At 38.9% G+C, this 19,094-nt stretch overlaps 1 protein-coding gene across 1 annotated transcript; it reads right to left on the minus strand.

Annotated features, from left to right (window-relative positions):
• Nucleotides 1–12,957: 12,957 nt before the first annotated feature.
• LOC111612079 lies at nt 12,958–15,686 on the minus strand. The gene is made up of 4 exons (XM_023352099.1): nt 15,358–15,686; nt 13,968–14,007; nt 13,330–13,413; nt 12,958–13,238 (listed from the first exon to the last, which is right to left on the minus strand). Exons 1-4 carry the CDS (start codon nt 15,679–15,681, stop codon nt 12,976–12,978), a joined length of 711 nt encoding a protein of 236 aa, XP_023207867.1. The 5' UTR covers nt 15,682–15,686; the 3' UTR covers nt 12,958–12,975.
• Nucleotides 15,687–19,094: the final 3,408 nt, after the last annotated feature.

The raw sequence follows: 19,094 nt of genomic DNA on the forward strand, positions 1-19,094 counted from the left end.
TGAACTGAGGAGACTGTCTGATTGAAAAACAGCATTTGCTTAAATCATTAAAAACAGTTTTTTTCCCTTTATGCTGCATAGCGCTACTAAAAGAAGTTGGGAAATTAAGTAAATTTAACTATAGCTTCTTATTTAATAAATGTAACATTCAATAATTGTTCAATTTTAACATTAGTTACTGATAACCAATCTTACCAAAACAATTTTATTGGAATTTAACTGAAGATGACAGCTTTTATTTCAATTGTTGACCAGCAGAGAATGGTAAGATTGATTAATATGGATTATAATTAACCTGCCAATTTATTAGATAATACTAATTGTTATATGACTTGTGATTGCTCCAAGACAAAAAAGGATGGATAAGTTTGTACCCATCTTTCTCGATAGCCACAGAGCAAAATTCAAATATAAAGAAGGTCAGATTTGCTCTAAAGCGTAAAATGCATATCTGACCTTGTTGGAAGTTTTAAAAAGTTTATTTGTAGTTCAGTAGCAATCTGTACCTTTATCTCAAACCATTGCCTTTGTGAGTATTTTCCCTATTAAACTCACATAATTTACAGATCATTTAAATTGTCCCAAATAGAATATATGGAAATTCTCACACCAATTTTATTGCCTGAAATTGCAACATTTTGTTTTATTGTATGTATGCTAAGATTTTCCAAAGATGAGAATGACTCTGAACATATATGGGAAAGGCATTTCTTTCCGTTTTTGTGCTTTAGCTTTCCCTAAAATTCAGTTTGTCCTGATTCTGTAATGACTATAAAACTAAACCTTGTATATGCTCTTTGATCATGCCAGTGTTAAAAATGCATCTGTTTAACACTGCAAGGAAGACGAATGTATTTCTCTAATTCAGTGTATTTCAAACCTGCTTCTCAAGTCACAATGCCCTTCATGTTTCAGATATTTCCTTGCTTTAACACACCTAATTGTAGTTCAGCAAAAGTCTGTTAAACAGCCATCAATTGAAATTAAGTGTGGTGAAACAGTGAAATGTCTAAAACATGCAGGACAGTGTGCCCTGAGGACCAGGGTTGAGAAACACTGCTCTAATTTAAGCAACCCGATTAAAATCAAGTCATATAAAATGTATGCACATTTCTACAGCAGTCTTACATTAATTAAATTGTCATTTTATTTCTGATAGAAATTGGCTTTTTTTTCAGTGTTTGGTTTTGATTGGTTGGCTTTCTGTGCACTTCTCGTTTGTGTCACTCTAATAGCTTTGACAGCACCAAATGCTCCACTACTTGAGTTAACTGCTCGTCTTTTGGTCCCTTCATGGATTTATGACTATCCTGCGCCTATTTTCACGCTCTGCAGCAATAAAGACTCCTCAGTATGATGGGAAGGACATCGAGGTCATCTGACACCCACACACAAAGCGCAGCTACATGATCTCTCCTGTTGAGTGAACGAGTGAATCTCCAGATCATGTACAGTAAGGAATGTCTGAGTGGTCGCCTTTTATTTTTATTTTTTTCAAATGTTCTTGGAGCTTCAGGGCCTAAGCTACTTAACAGAAACAAATGAAAATAGTTGAAATGCTTCACGCCAGGTTTTCTTGGCATTCTGTTCCTGCTGGATCGCCTAAAAGCTGGAGGAAGAATCTCTTTTACTGTAGTGAGACTTGCATTTAGGCAGCCTTGGCTGGACGCAGGTGCCCGAAGGCTGTTTAACCCCAACGATTTTACAGTTCACCGAGCTCAATATGGGGCTGCACAAGGGGGGGGGAATTTATTGGGACCTATTTAGATCTGCAAAATGTTCCCATCAAACAAAAGCTGCATGTGAGGTAACAGTCCAGTTCCTTGCAGTGGTCCCTTTTGGAGGGGGGCAGTGGGGGAGAGACAAGTGACACAGGTTTACATTACTATAGCTGCCCCCACTTGATTTATGGTGGAGAGTTCAGGAATTGTCAGGCCAGCTGTGTCCCTGAGCTGTTTGGAATAAATGATTAATCAAGGAATGTTGGGAAAGGATATTGATTAGGTTTGTGTTTTGGCTTGAGAGAGCCAAAAATCACTCAAAAAACGGGCTACTGGTTAATCTCAAGAGTCGTCTATAAAGGTGCCAAGAGTCAGAGTCAGAAGCGCATGAAGAGGTGCGAACTGAAGGTATCGTTTTTATGCACATTACGTGGCTCCTGTGGGAGCCACATAATGGCTCCCACACCCACTTCCACCTAGGTGTGAGGATTCACGCAGCCTACAGACTCTGTGTCCCACCCTGCCATTGGGATCAATGATGGGCTGTTTGCTGTTCATCATGGAGCGATAAATGACTGCTTTTGTTAAGCGCTGCGGTGATTCATTAGGCAGACTGGATGCTAAGTTGTCTATTAGTGCTAACACAACGCAGTACACACTGGGATGCTCACTGGAGCGTTTGATGTGTATTGAAGGTGGCCAGTGTGATTTCATAACAGCCATTTATCAAAAAATGTCAGACATGACCTTAGAAAAGTCTTGACTCTGACTGCGTTGCAGGCCTGTTTCCGGTCTATACCCAGCAACCCCATTGCGGTGGACTATATGAAGGAATTTTGGAGGGTGTTAAATATTAGCCATTGACATTATCTACACAATAACTAAGCATAATAGGATATACAGGGGTTGGTTGTCACACTTTTTGCTGTCAACACAGATACACTTTTAATTTTTCGCAATGAATTTTCACCAAAAAAAATACCCATCATTGACATTCTTAACACTTAATGACAAGCGAATCCAGCTCAGTTGGTTATTTGCATATCAAGGTGACTTTTATTTATTTTTTCTCATAAATATGTCAATAGGGTTAGACATGGGCTAGAGAGACCAGATCAATCAACACATATTTTCATGAAACAATGCAGTTTAGTTTATTTTTCAAATTACTGAAGAAGATGAATCTGGCAACAAAACTGTTTGCATTGAGTCACTGATTTGCAGGAAAAACTGCTGTTCGATTTTCATTAAAGTTATGAAACAGTAGTGGTATTCTTTTGTTTTTGCACCCCCCAAAAATGGTTGCTTTTGATGCTATTAATAAATTCAGGCTGTCAGGGTTTTTATTTTTATTATTATTATTATTATTATTTTGGTTTTTCAGTACCTGATTTGCCAATCATACAGCAAAGTTCTTATTTTTGTTACATTAGTGTTGTTAACAAACAAGATAAGCCAAATGATCTTAATTAAAAAGTATATTTCAAGAATTGGTCAAAATTTAAGTCTTTTAGCCTTTACACTTGCACCATTTTTACCCAGGAACACTGATTCAAGTTGACCCAAATAAAATGTACCACTTTTTTTTATTACTCTAACAGCTTGCCTTATCAGAGTAGATGTTGCTTTTCCAAACATCAGACCAGCTCCTTACAGATTTGAGAAAAGCCATTTTCATTTTTTGTGCAGTAAGATTCCTGGAAATTCAATGTTTGTGCAAAATCTGCCACGATTATTAAAACAAACAATTTATTAGCACTGTACGCATATTTATACTAATAGGCTTTATTTGTGTAAAGCTCTTGTTGAGAAGAAGGATAATGAAATCCACTAATTTATAAGTGTATTTTGGCCTCAGAACCGTGGCCGTCATTCAAATGTGGTATTTTAGTTTATTTGGTGATTACATAGTAATTTAATTTCAATTCGAAAACAATCCCATTGCTTTTGGACCGATAAAATCAACAGGGAAATGGCCAGAAGTCATCACTGATAAAACAAACATTCAAACCCAGAGAAATCGATTTAAAATGATCTGCGCGCCTTCAACTTTATGAGCCTTTTAACATTCCGATCAACGTTCAATCAGAAAAAATAATATATATAGTTATTCCTGCTGCGATCCCTGGAGAGCTCTCAGGACAACCTGATATGAATTCACGGCTGAAGCGGGGGAGATGGGGGGAATAGACGGAGAGGATTTTTGCAAATGTGACACCATTAAAATGATATTATCCGCCTTGTGTGCGTGGGAGGCAGTAAATCACGCACAAAGTTGCAGGATGGATCCCTGAATGATCGTGGAGACTTTATTCTCCCCTTGGCGCGCTGTGTCTGCAGCAGACATTTTTAGTTTGCAAGTGATAAACGCTTCTCCCTGCTGCAGGGCGCAGAGAAGCGGGGGACCGCATCCTGTTTGCTGCTTGGACGGGGAGGTGCGAGTCGCGGATGGCCTGGCAGATGTGCCGCACACACCCCACCTGTTCCTCATCACACGTGGAACTGCAGCGCTGGTGTGCGTGCTTGAACTGTTTTCTCTTCCTTCTGGGAAAAACATAGTCCTGTGGTTATTTAGGCCCTCAACTAATATCTCTCCGTCAACTCTCAACACCCTTTCATACCCGAGTGTGGCCATTTCGTGCGCTTCCTGTTCCGTTTCGTATCCACGTAGGCTATACGTAGATCACGTCAGTTAATTTTTCTGTTAGTATTTCCGCATTGATAAAAGAAAATATTTACTAATACTCAGATACAAATTGGTCAGATTTAGCCTATAGTGTCCTATTTCAATGAATAATTTGGATTTTTCCAACTCGTATCCTTTTGTTTTGCGTACAGCCCAAATACTTTACCGTACAACCCATACAAAACACCAGATAATCAACTTATGACCTCGATAACTCTAAAAACACACACTTAGCTTAAAAACTGACTACATTAATATTTACTTGAGGATACTGGGTTTACAAGTACGAAATGCCAGTGTACTCATTTGGCAAAAGTGCAAAAATGACCCCAGCGCAACAGAAATCTTCACTTCACGACAAATACTGTCCGAAACAAGGCGTGAAACGGTGAAAGTCCCTATAAGCTCTAGAAATTCTTGGAAACGAAACAACCGAAAATACAAAGGCAAGAATGGTGAAAGGGCTGAAATGACGAGCATTTTTTAAAACCTAAGCTATTTGTTTATAGGATGATGACATTTTGTTGCTGCAAAAAGCAAAGCGCGCCAAGCTTTTTATGGTGATATAATCTGATTTTTCCTTTCTTTCTTTTTTTTTTTTCCATAACAGGAAAGGGAACAACTCGCCTTTGCACTCTTTGGATTTGGTGCGCATTCAAGGTTATTGCATCAAAGGCGGAGATGCAGAAGAGGACGGCTCTCTTGTTCTTTCTCAAGAGCTGCAAACCTTCTCGTTGGCTGCACCAGGATGTAAGGCTGTAAAGAAAAGAAAGAGAACTAAAAAAGAAATGGCTCTAAAAGGCAAACCGGTGGAGTGACACAACAGCGGTGCGCACTGTGCTGTTTCCATCCACTGTTATGCTGATGCTCATCATGATGGTAACAAGAGGCAGCCCGTTCAGTTGTAAAACTAATTTCGTGGGACTGCTGTCCGCCTGGCAACTGGGGCAGGGTGTGGGAGGAGTGGCAGGGGGCTAATGGCCCCCTCTGTCCCTGACACAATATGCAAACGGGGGAAGTCTTGCGGGGCTGATGTTTATTCAAACAAATGGGATCAATTGGCAGACATGGTCGAAACTCTGAAAAGAAAAGTGCACCTCCTTTCTTCTCACCATCTCTAATTTCCGAAGCCAGAGAGGCGATGGAGCGGTGTTACAATAATTACTGCGCGCAATTAGCGACTGAGAGCCAGAATATACCGAGACCTGGGAGTGGAGGGGCCGCTTAGTTTATTTTGACACCTTAGAGAGAGTAGCTGAGCATAGGGGGAAATGTTCCCAACATTCCCAACATTAGACATCATGCGGTAAAAAGATATTCCTGCAGAGGGAATATGGCACGAAAGGCCATTAATTCTGGATGGGTTTCCAATAGAGAATCATTGATTTGGCACATAGAGCGAAGTGAGGCTTAATAAAAATAACAACATCCCACTGATTTAACTTTAAAAGTATTTACTAATTTTATTTTCAAAACAAAACCGGCCACTTCTCCTCACATTTTTTTTGCTACACTCCAATTTGCATTATGTGTTGCTATGAAGTATTGCAAAAGGAAGGAGCAAGAATGTCTTGTTTGAAACAGTGGCAAGGAGAAAACCTCTTCTTGTCTTGTCCTCTGCTATACAGGGAAGCTGTTCCATTGCTCACGTGCCTGCTGATTATGTCTTTCTCAAGCCAGAGTATGGGAGAACCAGCATGACTTTCATGCTATGTCAGATTATCCATCTTGGTTGAGATAATCCAGGCCTCTTGTGTTATATCTCAAGTGATGCAAAGTGGCTGGCTTTTTGTTTTCCTGTTCCCTATACACTCAGTTGGAGTTTACCTAAAGCCTCAAGCAGAGCATCTCTCTTACTTTCAAGCCACACCCTAGTTCAGAAACACTACCTGGAAAATTCACCTCATATGAGCTCATCAGCGGTTCTACACATTTGTTCCACTAATCCTATTAGCCTGCACATCTGCCCTTAACAGGAAACAAAGAAAGAGAACATTCATCCCACTAGGATCACTTATGTCCCAGCAAGCACCCTGCCACAAGTACGAACATAGTATTATTATTTCACCCTGCTTATTAACGTGTCATATTTTAATATATTTCTGTAACAAATTCAAACTCTCCAACTCTCTCAAACAAACACAGCAGCACAATTTAGGTTTGTACATTTGCATCCGAACGAAAAAAGACAGAAAAGATGTCCGTCAAACTGATGAGACCAAATTAGAGTTGGTTGGCCATAGTTCCTAGTGTTGTATCGGCTACAACAAATAAAGCAGCAGAACAAACAATTCTTCCCAGCAGTCAGGCAGAGTGGTGGTGATTTGGACAACTTGCAATGACTGAATCAGAAATGAACTCATCTGTTTCCAAAGTACTCCAGAGTCAACGGTCCCAAAAAAGCCATATAGAAAATGACTTAAAATATCTGAAAGTCAATGCTGTTTAAAGGCTGTTTACAAACTATTGGATGGGATGTACTTAATATTTCAAACACAGACTGCACAATTGTCTTTATCTTTGCTTTGTAAATACAAGACTGTGTGAAATCTGTTGTGATTTATTGGAAACCTGGCGTCATATTTAAGTAATTTTAGAATCTGGTAAAGATGAGATCATCTTTATGTCCCACTATGTAAAACACCTGGAGTTCTATTTTCTTTTTTAACCATCCACTCTTAAGCCCCATGTAGATTCTCTTAAAGCTCACATTCAGATAGCCAGAATCCATCCAGCGGAAACTGCCAGATTCAGGCACACAAGCCACAATGCATTATCCATCCTTCCTGGCAGACAAACCCCCATCCAGTCGGCTCTTTGAAATCTGCATCACTTTGGTCTCATTTCTGTTTACAAGAGTCAAATTGCTTCCACACACTTTATTTGTGAAAGCTGAAAAATCCACAGAAAGAGAGAGAGAACAAGGACAGACAGAGAGAGCTACACCAAGAAGCAGTCACAGCAGATGCATTTCTTAAAAAAAAAAAAAAAAAAAAAACTAGTGTGGTAAATACCTCAACCATTAAACATCAACACACACAGTCATTCCCAATGAGTGGCCAGAGAGGCAACAGGCTAACAAGCTTCTCTTTGACTCAGCACTTCTTTTCCCCATCTTAACCAAGTTCATGCAGCCACAAAATGATGGTCCCTCAGTGGAAAATTAGCTCAAACACCACAGACACTAGCAAAAGCTCCCCTTAATTATAGGACTCCTCCTGATATATGTTGTCTGCATATGTCAGAGCTCGTTGTTCAAGTCGTCATTATCAGTAACATTAAAATGCACTTTATATGATCTGGGTAAACACACTCGAGATCCCAAAAAGGCACGGGAAACAGGAAGCTTAGTATGAGCCTTGAAAGGATTGCTCACTTGGCTTGACCCAATCAGACAGAATGAGTGAGAACATAAGTTGTGCCAAGTGTGAATTGTTGTCGGCACCAGATTGGGCTTGCAGTCATGAAGATGGAGGGAAAAAAATGGGGAAAGTTTATAAGATGATTCGTCACTGTGAGTCACAATAAAAGAGCCGGATCCCAACACACAGATCCAGACGAGTGCAGAAAAAAAACACAAAGATGAAAGTACAAATGGTCAGCTTTTTCCTTCATTTGGCAAAGCAATAATGTGCAATTTACTTCTTTTTGTGCACCAGCTTAGAAACCAGGTAAGTGGATTTCATCGTCTCAACCTTTTTTATTCAGTCCATGATCAAGGTGCAAAATGAAAGAATGCACTTCTATAAAGTTAAGAAAAAAAATCTGGATGCTGTGACAAGAAACTAACTCACAGATCACAAATTATCTCTAGAGTTGGAAGTTAATAGGATTGCACAAACTAAAGGAGTCCTTATGAAAGCTCCTAGAAGCCTACCACTGCTGTTTCATAAATCAGGTCATAAAGGATGCAGTGGTTGAGTTCTGCATAATAAATTTGCCATAACATGAACAATGATTATACACATAACATAAAATTCAAAGAGCTGAGGTGGCAGCTTGTAAGACATGAAAAACTAACAACATCTTCAAGAACAATAAAACTTGAACGTCTGAAAAATAAAAAAAGGATCATAAGTCAAAAGCCTAATCTAACCTTTTGGCTTTTCATTAAATGCTTTACTAATCTCTAAAAGAAAGGCTGTCATCCAGTAAAACATAATATTTTCAAGTCAATCTGCTTTTTTTCTCCTGGATTAGAAATACCACATTTTTCTGGGGTCTGGAAGTGATTTCTGGAAAAAAACATTTATTTAGTTTTATTTTCGATGGGCAATGCCTTGTTTCACCATTTAAAAAAAAAAGAAATCCCATTCAGTTGTAAAGTTCATTCTGTTCTTTTGGCCACACTCTGATCCTCCACCAAACCTCATAATGTTAAACTGATTGGTTTTGGTCTTATTGTGCAGACAAATGACTGTTGTAATGCTAACAAGTGGTGCTGTGTTCGTGCTGTGTTCTTTCTAATTTGTAGTCTCTGGTGCCAGAAGGATTAACACTGAGACAATCACAGATGCTATTAACAGAATGTTTTCTTCGGAAAAATGAAAGCACTATGCAAAGAAAGCTACAATTTAAACACCAGAAAAGAAAATATAAAACAACAGGACACAGGAACAGAATGTAGACGATGAAAAGAAAAACTCCAAGTCCATTTTGAGAAAAATAAATTCTGACTAATCCTGGACCTTCCAGACACAAGAGTCTCTATGCTACAAGCAATTGAAACACAGTCACTGCACTCAGGTGATCTCGGAGATCACCTGAGTGACTGGCCACACTGACTGAGAATGGCCATTCTGCTCATAGAGAGACAACAAGCACTACTTAGGTGAACCTCCGTTGAATTGCGTTTGTCACTTTAAGGGGGGTGAATATCTTTGCAAACACTTATTTTTTTTTATCTTACGTCTTTTTTATTTATTATTATGCCTTTTAGAAAACAGTTTTATAGAGTTTGGCACAAACAAATGATAAAAACACATACACTCACATACATCATGTCACAGGAGGAAGTCCTTCAGGGTTACTTCTTTATATTTTCTTCATTTAACATCTAAATTACATGCTCTGTTTAGCTCCAGATACTGATCCTTACGACATCTATAACAACATTTTTCTCATGACTTTATCACAGTCCAGCATTACATCCCCCCAAACATTCACAATTTTGAGCCAGAAACTTTTACCACTGAATACAGACAAAAAACAACTGTTTTATGGCCCCAAACAGATTCGATCAAGTGTCAGTTTCCACTAATCTTTTATACAAACTTAACATGCTAAGAAATTGAACACAGTTGCACAACTTTTCTACTGTGACCTTTTGTGTTCAATCTACTTACTGATAAAATGAGCACACATAACCATTCACAGATTATTTATAAAAGTAAACATGTCATAATTATTTTTTGCTGCATCTTAAACATTGCATCCTTGAAGCAAAGTTTCTGCTGCTACATCTTTCCTACGTATTTGGCATGGAGCCCGTTTGGAATGCCTCTCTCGGCTTATTTTTTTATATCAATTCATCACCTGCTGACATGCATGCTGTTACTCTTTTTCCCTCTCTGTTCTCTGGCTTTCTCTTGGCTCTTTTGAAGTCGTTGGGTGTCCTGTGGTTTTCAAAAAGGTCAGAAAGGACAGCCCTACTGTTCCCTCGAAGACAGGCGGTGGGATAAATGTATGTTACCACCTGTCATTGCTGCTCCATGTCAACACCACTGGTGTCACTGTACTCACGCCTCATCACCTCACCCCCTGCCGCTCATGCATTGTTTCCTCCTGTGCAAACACACACCAAAATGCACGAGTGGCTGGGCAAACCTTTAAAGCAGCGCTATACACAACGTGTGTTTCCATAGTGTGGGACACCTACTGTCCAACAGCCGGCACACAGAGACAAATCAAGGAATCCTGCTGGTAAAATCCCACCCTTTCCTCACACTTCATATAACCCAGGACTCTTTCTGGCCCAAGCCCAAATCAGTGGGGGTGGTTCAGCTGAGAGAAAGGGCTGGATCCCAGGGAGAGAGTCAATTGCAGGTCCGGGTTCAAGTAGAGAATGAAAAAGGGCAGCCATAGTACGCCAAGATGGAAAATTAGCCTTTCAAATGGCAGTTAAACATCAAACCAGCCAGAGAAGCTGTGGGTGTTCCCTGTGAACAGAAGCTTTTAGAAGCTCTTCTTATTCTAGATGAATTTCCTTCAACAGACTCCACAGGATGATCCAAAAAATAAAGAAACTTTTAGTTTGATAATGCCAGCTTCTCAAACTTCTGGATCACTGTTTTCACTGACTGGAATGGAACCTCTCTTGTGGTCCAAACACTATTTGGACCACAAGGACCCCTAAAAGTCGAGTCCTTACCCAGAAATACATAAGGAGGTGTTGGAAGGCCGCAGTGTAGCCTCAGCTTGCCTTGTCCTAGACCCAGAGCCGGGAGTACCCCGGAAGGGCTGAAGCTGGTCGGCAGTGTGACAAGATGCTCCTGGGTCAGAGGGTTGTGGAAACTCAGAATCCCACCTTCAAAACTGAGGAATATCCCGAGGGTTTTGATCCTGGGTGGAACAGTGCCGATAGGCTCACAGCTTCCGTCGTACACTGCATGAAAAGCCGAGACATTTCTCTCCAGCCACCAGCCGCTACATCCATCTGATGAGATTAAACCTAGGAAGACAAACATGCAAAGATTACAGAGTGAAGTTAAAGAGATGTTCCTGCAGCCAATGCAGTGTTTAAAATTTACAATTTACAATCAGATGAATAAGACGACTTGAATAAAGTACATTTTGTTAAAAGGATTTTATTACTACACAGTCATTGTGTATGTCATAGTCAGCCTACTTAACCCTGGTGTTCACTTAGATCTGAGGAATTTTCCAATAAAGCGAAGAAGTGACCTAATTAGAAATCCCTCGATGAACATTAGATTGACATTTTGTGGACTTGTTTTCTCAGTTACTGCTTTTGAGATTAAGGTCACGTTTCATGACCCAGGATTGGCAAAGCTTCAGATGTTGGACAGACAATACACCTTCTGACTCAAGATAACTTTCTCCACGTCGGGTGATGGACTTCGAATAGCTTAAAAATGACCTCAGAACCCATCAGAGTTTAATGGGTTTGCTTCTCTACGTTCATCGCTGACGTCTTTAAGTATAGCTTGGTTAGCACGCATGTTTATGCTCGAGAGCACCTGCTTTTAAGAAGGCCGACCCATTTGCTAATGATCGGTAATAAGTGTAATTTGAGGTGCTTTTCCACTGGCAAGTCGTGCACCAACCGGTTAATGTGCGGTTCGGTTTTACCCCAGGTGGTGAGCTTTTCCATTATATGGTCTGTTCCTCACTATGGTGGGCGGTACATGAGCGGGCAGCAGCTGTGGTCAACTCTCCGCTGATGTTTGTACCAACACTCGGTATTGGAGAACCATGAGGTTCTGGTCCAGAGAGACTCAAATAAACCCAGATATTTCATGTTGTCATGTTGAAATTCATTGCTGGTCCAAACATGATGACAAAGACTAAGATCAGCTGATTATTCTGCTATACAAATAAATATATGCACATTACAAATTATAATTTTAAATGTGCAACCTTTTGGATTTAGGTAATGTAGTCAAAAGATGTAAACCAATAGCCATGCATGAACTTTATTATTATTTTTAATTCAAATAAAAAGTAAAATTCACATCATAATCTAACATTATGTAGGTCCGGTGTTTCACAAACTACATCTCCATCAGAAAGCTGACCACTGTTTATCTCTTCTTTATTGCTGACCATTTCACTGTAATCATCTTCTAGCAGAGTAGAAGTCTTTACAAACCAATGTTGATCGTCTTTGTGACTTTTCCAGCCATTGCAGGAGCCTAGACAACACTGAAAGGATGAGAAAAATAATTAGGATATTTTTTTCTGTATCCTGTTTTTAGAATTTCATCCTACCAATCGAACTCCTTGCTCTTACGTACTTAGAGATGGTGCACTGCAGTTACTCAGGTCAGGAGTATGGACTGTAAAATATTACACTTTGAATCCTAGAGACTATCTGAAGTGCAGCATTTGTACTTCAGTGAATCATTCACAGAAGAAAGCCTCTTAGGTTATCAACATTTTTGTCCACATTCTGTGTTTAGATTTGTGTTTGTTGCGTAATACCAACGGAGAGACATCTGATTTGTCCAAAATTCCCTCTGTTGCATGACAATAAACCCAAACATGCAAGGAAAAAGAAAAACAAAGAGTCGTGCAACAGATGGTACAGAGCCCTGATGTCAACATCCTGGAGTCAGTCCGGGGTTACATGAAGGAATTAAGGATGCTGGGAGTTTTCCTGGATTACTGTAGTGAGTATTGCTACCAATGCTTAAATAATGATCCATAATTGGTCAATGCTTCCAACACCTTTATTCCCACGACCAATGAAGGTGAATCAGAACGAGCCCATGTGTGTGTTCACTGTCTTTGTGCACTTTATTGTGGGTGTAGGTATAAACAAGCGCAGTCTTGCTGAGTAAGGGTGAGGGCTTCTGGAAGGAATGAATCAACTGGCATCAACCCAGTTCAACCACAACCAACAGAGTTCTTACCAACCCTGTAGACGGAGCTGTTACAGACATCCACCTCCCAGTAGTATTGCCCCCGAGCAATGATGACATCAGCGCTCACATGAGGAAGAAGCACCGTGGAGTCAGGGGTCAACGCAGGTTTTCTGATCCTAGGACGTAGATCTGAAGAACCACTGTCACTGTAGGTCACTGTGAGGAGGGTGTTGGACAGACGGAGGGGTGGTGGGACAGATGAAGGGTCCAGGGAGAAGCGCAGCCCTAAAATGATTCACATCAAGTACAGCGCTTAAATACTTATGCACATATCATCCCTCTTTTGTAGGCAGGAAAATTCAGCTTGATTTCTGACCATAGACACTCCGCTCCATCTCCTCTTCTAGCAGGTCTACAGCACCATCCTCTGGCAATACAAAGGAGCTGCGCGCAGTGGAGCCTGAGTCAAGCAGAAAATATTTGGTGAGCAGGTTAACTGATCCTAAAAGGCAGTAGGTCAAAAGACAGCTGAAATCATAACTTTTTGTTAGGGCACCTAGTAGATGTCGCACTCAGACAGTTAAATCCTTTCAGCTGTAGAAGGACTGGTCAGCCTCTACAGTGGTACTGGTCAATTGTGTAGTTTGCTTGGAAACATCTAGCCACTATGGCCACAATGACTAGAATGATTGTTGCAAGTTTATCTGAGCATCCCTCCACATAAACAATAGTCAAACTTTGTATAAAAATCTTAGAAGAGCTGAGAGTACTGTCATATCACAGAGGTAGATGTATTTCTGGGAACAATGCAGGAAAAATCCCCCAAGCAACAACTGAGCTTTTGCTTTCTTTTTAATGTTTACAGGATATGAGACAAAAAATGTTTGCATTCTGTCTTTTTTGTCTTTTTGTTTTGTTGAAACTAAAGAAGACAACCTTAAGCAGAAACTCAAAACTGCTTTACTTCTTGACAAAACTATAAACTATTCCTCAAAAGAAGCATACTATACTTACACCTTTTACTGCTTAGTGTCGATTTGCAATTACTGTCCTCCTATGGAAAACAATGACAATTCATTTTAAAGACAGAGCATGAAAATAAATTCATTGTTGGCACAAGACTGACATCAGATAAATTAATTGTATCAACGGAATTAAATAAAACCCTTGTATTGTAAATATTGAGGCAGAAAAGCAAACCTTGATGCAAATATTCTTCTTTTTGAGTTGTTGTACATGTCAGGGTATGATTTTAAAAATCTCCAGTTTCTGCAGTCATTACAATGTAGACCAACCTCAGCAGAATCCTCAGTCATCATTTATTACCCATACATGAATCCAGTACTGAAAAGCTTCAGTTAAAGTTAAATATCCTTGAATAGCCCATCGTCTAACTGTTTTTTCTTGAAAATAAGTTAGCCAGTGTTTCAATGAGTTTTACCGGCACAAGGAAAGATGAAGTTTAAAAGAAGCACCATTAACAACATTAAGTCTCAGAAGTTATCCTTCTATCTGACTCATTGAGTTTTTGCCGTCACTCTGGCGGAATTTTTCCCACACTGTTCTTTCCAAGTTTGCCTCAGGGAAGTTTGCTGGATGATTGTTTTCTGATAAACACTACACGACTGCTTGTTTTTCATTGAAATCCGGTGGAAGCAGCAAGGGTCTACTGAGGCTCACAACTTTAAAAAATATATTTTTTATATTTAATAGTGACAAAGTGAATTCTGTCTTGTGTTTTGTTTGCTGTGGGTTAGTTTTAAAACTTTAAACTTCCAAAGGAGCAAGTCTAGTACCACAAAACTCTAGCATTTTTTTTCTTATTGAACTTTTTTTTTTTTTATCATAACTGCTTTGTGAAAACAGTCCTACTCTGTCTAATTTTAAATAAACCCATATTATCAGCTCATAAAGCTGCCTACTCATGTTTCAACCTGCATAATTACTTAGCTACAATCTGTTTTCTAACTTTATTGTCATTTTTAGTTAAGTAATGCAAATTGATTGCACATTATTGAGTAGGAGAGTAATCAAAAATTTTTATTACTGTAAAATTTGACAAGTTGGACTTCCAGCCTCACAGACTGTGTTCTTGTCACTGAAGAGAAATAATTTAAAAAGTCATGAAAACATGTTAAATCCTGTTCAGTGATTATATGAAGGTTTTGGATGCTGTAATGCTAATAGATATTTTTCCATTGATTCTTTTTAGAAAGGGAACACATTTTTTATCAGAAATCTTTTGTGTTAAATGAACATAATTTCAAGTCGAAATCTACCCGAGGTAGCAGTAATTTTAGGCAAAATTGTATGTAAATTGTTTTTTTTTAAATACTGCTTGGTTACTGTACGTCCAATATCTCTTTAATTGTGGCAAGTATCTTGATCGGATCACATGGTTTACCTGTTCGTGGTGAGACCTTGCTGATCTGTATTTGAAGCCTGTATCCCAGTTTGCATATTCGGACCTCAGAGTGGGATGCTGAGGGAGACAGGAAGCGGCAGATGACCACGTCCAACATGGCAGCTCTACTGGTTGTCTGCAGCATGGGCACGGCACCGAGCAGATTGACCGTCGTGGGTCACGGCGACACACAGGATGCGACCCGGTTTCCTCTTCAGCTGCCACACATCGACCACAGATCGTATGAGAACAAGGTAAGATCAAAATGACGTCATATTCTTTGTTACAAGCTGGACACTGTGAGAAATCCTCCAAGCAATCCATGGCATGTTTACTTCTGGTCCCAGCATCTCTTTGGGTTTCCTTTAAGTTCTTTACTTTCTTTTCATTTTCTTCATCATTTGTCCGATACTTCTGATGCATTTCAAGAGAATAAAAATTCAAAAATGTGGCAGATTATCAAGTTTTTCAAGTATTTGGAAAATAAAACCTGATGAATCCATAACACTGGCTACATCTTGGAGCAAGAGGCCTCAGTCTCTTTCTTTGATGATTTCCTCTTCCTGGAAAACCACAAGCAATGACAAAAGACGTGTTGCTGCGGCACATAAAAAAAAAAGAAATAATCTATAAGGATAATGTCCTGGAACTGAAGTCTTCCTGTTTTGCTTTGTTGCCAGTCTCCCAGCTGGCTGGTATGGAGTGAAATGAGCAGGATGGGCTGAAAGATAAAAGAGAAAGAAGGAGAGGCCAGGCTTTTGAAAAGGTACTCATGGCTTGGTGTTGCCATGGTCACGGCTCATTCTGAGGAGACGCATATATAAATGTAAGTGTGTTGCATAGAACACAAGTACATGTATATCCACAAAGCCTTGCAGATGTTTTCACATTTTGTCACGTTTAAACCATTGTATTTCACTTATTCAATTGGGTTTGTTTTTTGTGTGAGACTACTGCACAATTCACATGTGGAAAGACGCTTAAATATGAAGTGGAAGTGAACTTTGTTTTATACTGAATGAATTTCCAAATATGTGTAAAGCATTTGTGTTCGGTTCCTTTGTAAATAAACTCCAGTAGAACAATTGCCTCCAAAAGTCACAGAATTAGTAAGGATTTTCTATATCAACTCCACAGAGAAACAGAGTGGTGGCAGCATCATGATGTGAGGATGTATAAAGCAAACTAAAGGCCAATCTTGGAAGAAAACCAGTTAGGAGCAGCAAAAGACTGCAAAAAACTGGGGAAAATTACCAATAAATTCAGTAAATCACTGAAGTTAGTGGTTGTATCACAACTATCATTTGTGTGTGCTCTGTAAAACCTAACGTGTCATTAAATTCAACTACTGTCATCAGTGAACAATGTTACTGTCAGTCAGACACACCTTTTGTGAGGATCTTGGGTTGGTTTTAGTTTTTGGGGACTTGTAGTTCAATTCATTTGTTATCTCCTCTTATTTATGCAAGATTAGCCTTGTTTCTGTTTTACTTTAGTTCGGTCCACTCTTAGTTATTTCAGTTATATCATGTTTATTATTTATTTGTTATGCTTAGTTTGTTTCTGTCTTGCTTAGATTTGATTTCCCAGTTTTCCTGTTTACGTTTAGTCCTCCTCATTTCTCTGTGCTGTACTTAATTTCTTTTCTCCCCACCGTCGTACTGCATTCAGACTCCCAGCATTTAATTACATCTCTTTCACTCACTCATTGCTGGCTTTCATGTCAACTGATTTATTTGAACGTGCCTTCCCTTCTGTCTCTCCGGTCTTACATAAAGTCAGGTTAGCACAATAACCTAATGTCACCTGAGATAACATAATATTTTCAAGTCACAGTGACAAAACAATATGGGCAAAAAAAAACTTCGAAAGATTATGCAACAGATAAGCTTTCCTAAGTCATTTTCCAGAAGTGTTACTCTCCCATGTTAAACTCTGATCGGCCTGGAAATCTGTACATCATTGAAGGAAGAAAGCAAAAAATAAATAAATAAAAAATTGTTTTCAATTGCCCATAATTCTAAGCCATTACATATTCCGAAATGTAACACTCTCCTGCATTTTCCCCAAATTGGTTGAGTTGCAAAGAGTTATTGCAATGCTTGACTGAGCAGACGAGGAGATGAGAGTATCTCCTCGTCTGGGAGGCGGGGTGAGGGGTGGATTTGCTGGGTTGACTTTGAAACCTATTGATAGCTTCTTGCAATTCAAGTTTAATTTTGCTGTTCCAAAATCAGATAAAACTTATGCGGATAACAGGACACAAACAGCTTATCCTTTTTTTTGTTTTTGTTGGAGTAAATGACTATTTCCTAACACAATATGCCTATGAACTCTGTTAAGGGTTCCAAGACATTGTGCAATATCCTACAAGTAAAAGTTTCACAACAAATACTGATGCCAAAGATAAGAGTAGGAAGAGAGGAAATCTTTTGTTTAACTTTCACATCTTTCTCACCTTGTGTGTTCATGAGTACTTTGTTCTGAAATACACTCGTAAAGTTACAACAGATTGTGGCACCAAAACAGAGAATCTATCTGTTTGTCACTGGAAAAGTTTGCCCAGTGCAATAGTTTTAAGTCATATTTTAATTATTTTAAATTTGGTTTCAGGAAACTAAAATTTGTTTGCATGTCAGCATGAAAAAGTGTTTTTTATATTACATATGAGAAAGATTTAGTATGCCTAAAAACTATCAAAAAGAGAGAATCTGATCTTGATTTGCAGATCCAGACATGTTTAATGATTTTTGAAACAGATTTTTATGCTTACTAAGAGTCAAACATTTTTTATTCCTTTTCAATTATATTTACAACGAAAACGAGACTCCATGTACTGCTGGAGATTATTAAGTGAAACAACTTTCTCTTTGTGCTATATGTTTCAGAGACAGATGTCTTTCTCAAGGAAAACCTGTAGAAGACAGTATCAGATTTCACTGGACAGGTTTTTAAGTGAAACTGCCACATTCCTTTGGTGCTTGCTTTTTGATTTTTGTAGTCATGTTGGTTCATTTCTTTATGTTTAATAGTTTTTTTCTAGGTTGTGCCACAATAGGAGACTTGTTTTGGTCATGAATAACTAAAAAAATAATTGTTATTAATAAAGCAAGACACTTAGATCAAAATGACAAATTCAAGGCACAAGAAAATATGAATTAAGTCTAGTACTGCATGGCGTCCCTTGAACATCCAGATGCAACAGAAAAACAGACATTTCTCACAAATATACAAGAGTTTCTTAACAAAAACAATTCAACTCTACAGTTAAATATATAAACAAACTCGTTAAACTATCAGTGTGCAAATTAAACTACTAAGAAAACAATAAAATGACTAAACTAACAAACTTTAAAAATAAACAGTAAATATATATGAACTAATAACATAACCAATGAAATGATGCAGTGGTCTCACAGTTCAGTTTTTAAAGGCGGGCTATTATGTACAATTGACTTTTTGGATCTTGTTATAATATTATTCATTCCCTCATCAAAAACAGACCTGAATTGTTGCTTTGAGTCTTTCATACATGTTTGAGAAATGCTTTAATCTCCCGTGGCAACAATTTGAGGGTGCCTAAATGCTTGCTCTCACAAAGCTTTTCTTACAGCCGCAGTCTCTAACTGAGCTTCTGCTTCACGCCTTCCCCACGACTCCACCACTCTGCTCCTCCAAACTAGCGGTAGCACCAATTAGCAAACACCTGGTGGAACTGGAAATTCTGGTGCGCTCGT

This window comes from Xiphophorus maculatus, chromosome 18 (assembly GCF_002775205.1).
Source record: "Xiphophorus maculatus strain JP 163 A chromosome 18, X_maculatus-5.0-male, whole genome shotgun sequence".
Taxonomy (NCBI): domain Eukaryota; kingdom Metazoa; phylum Chordata; class Actinopteri; order Cyprinodontiformes; family Poeciliidae; genus Xiphophorus; species Xiphophorus maculatus.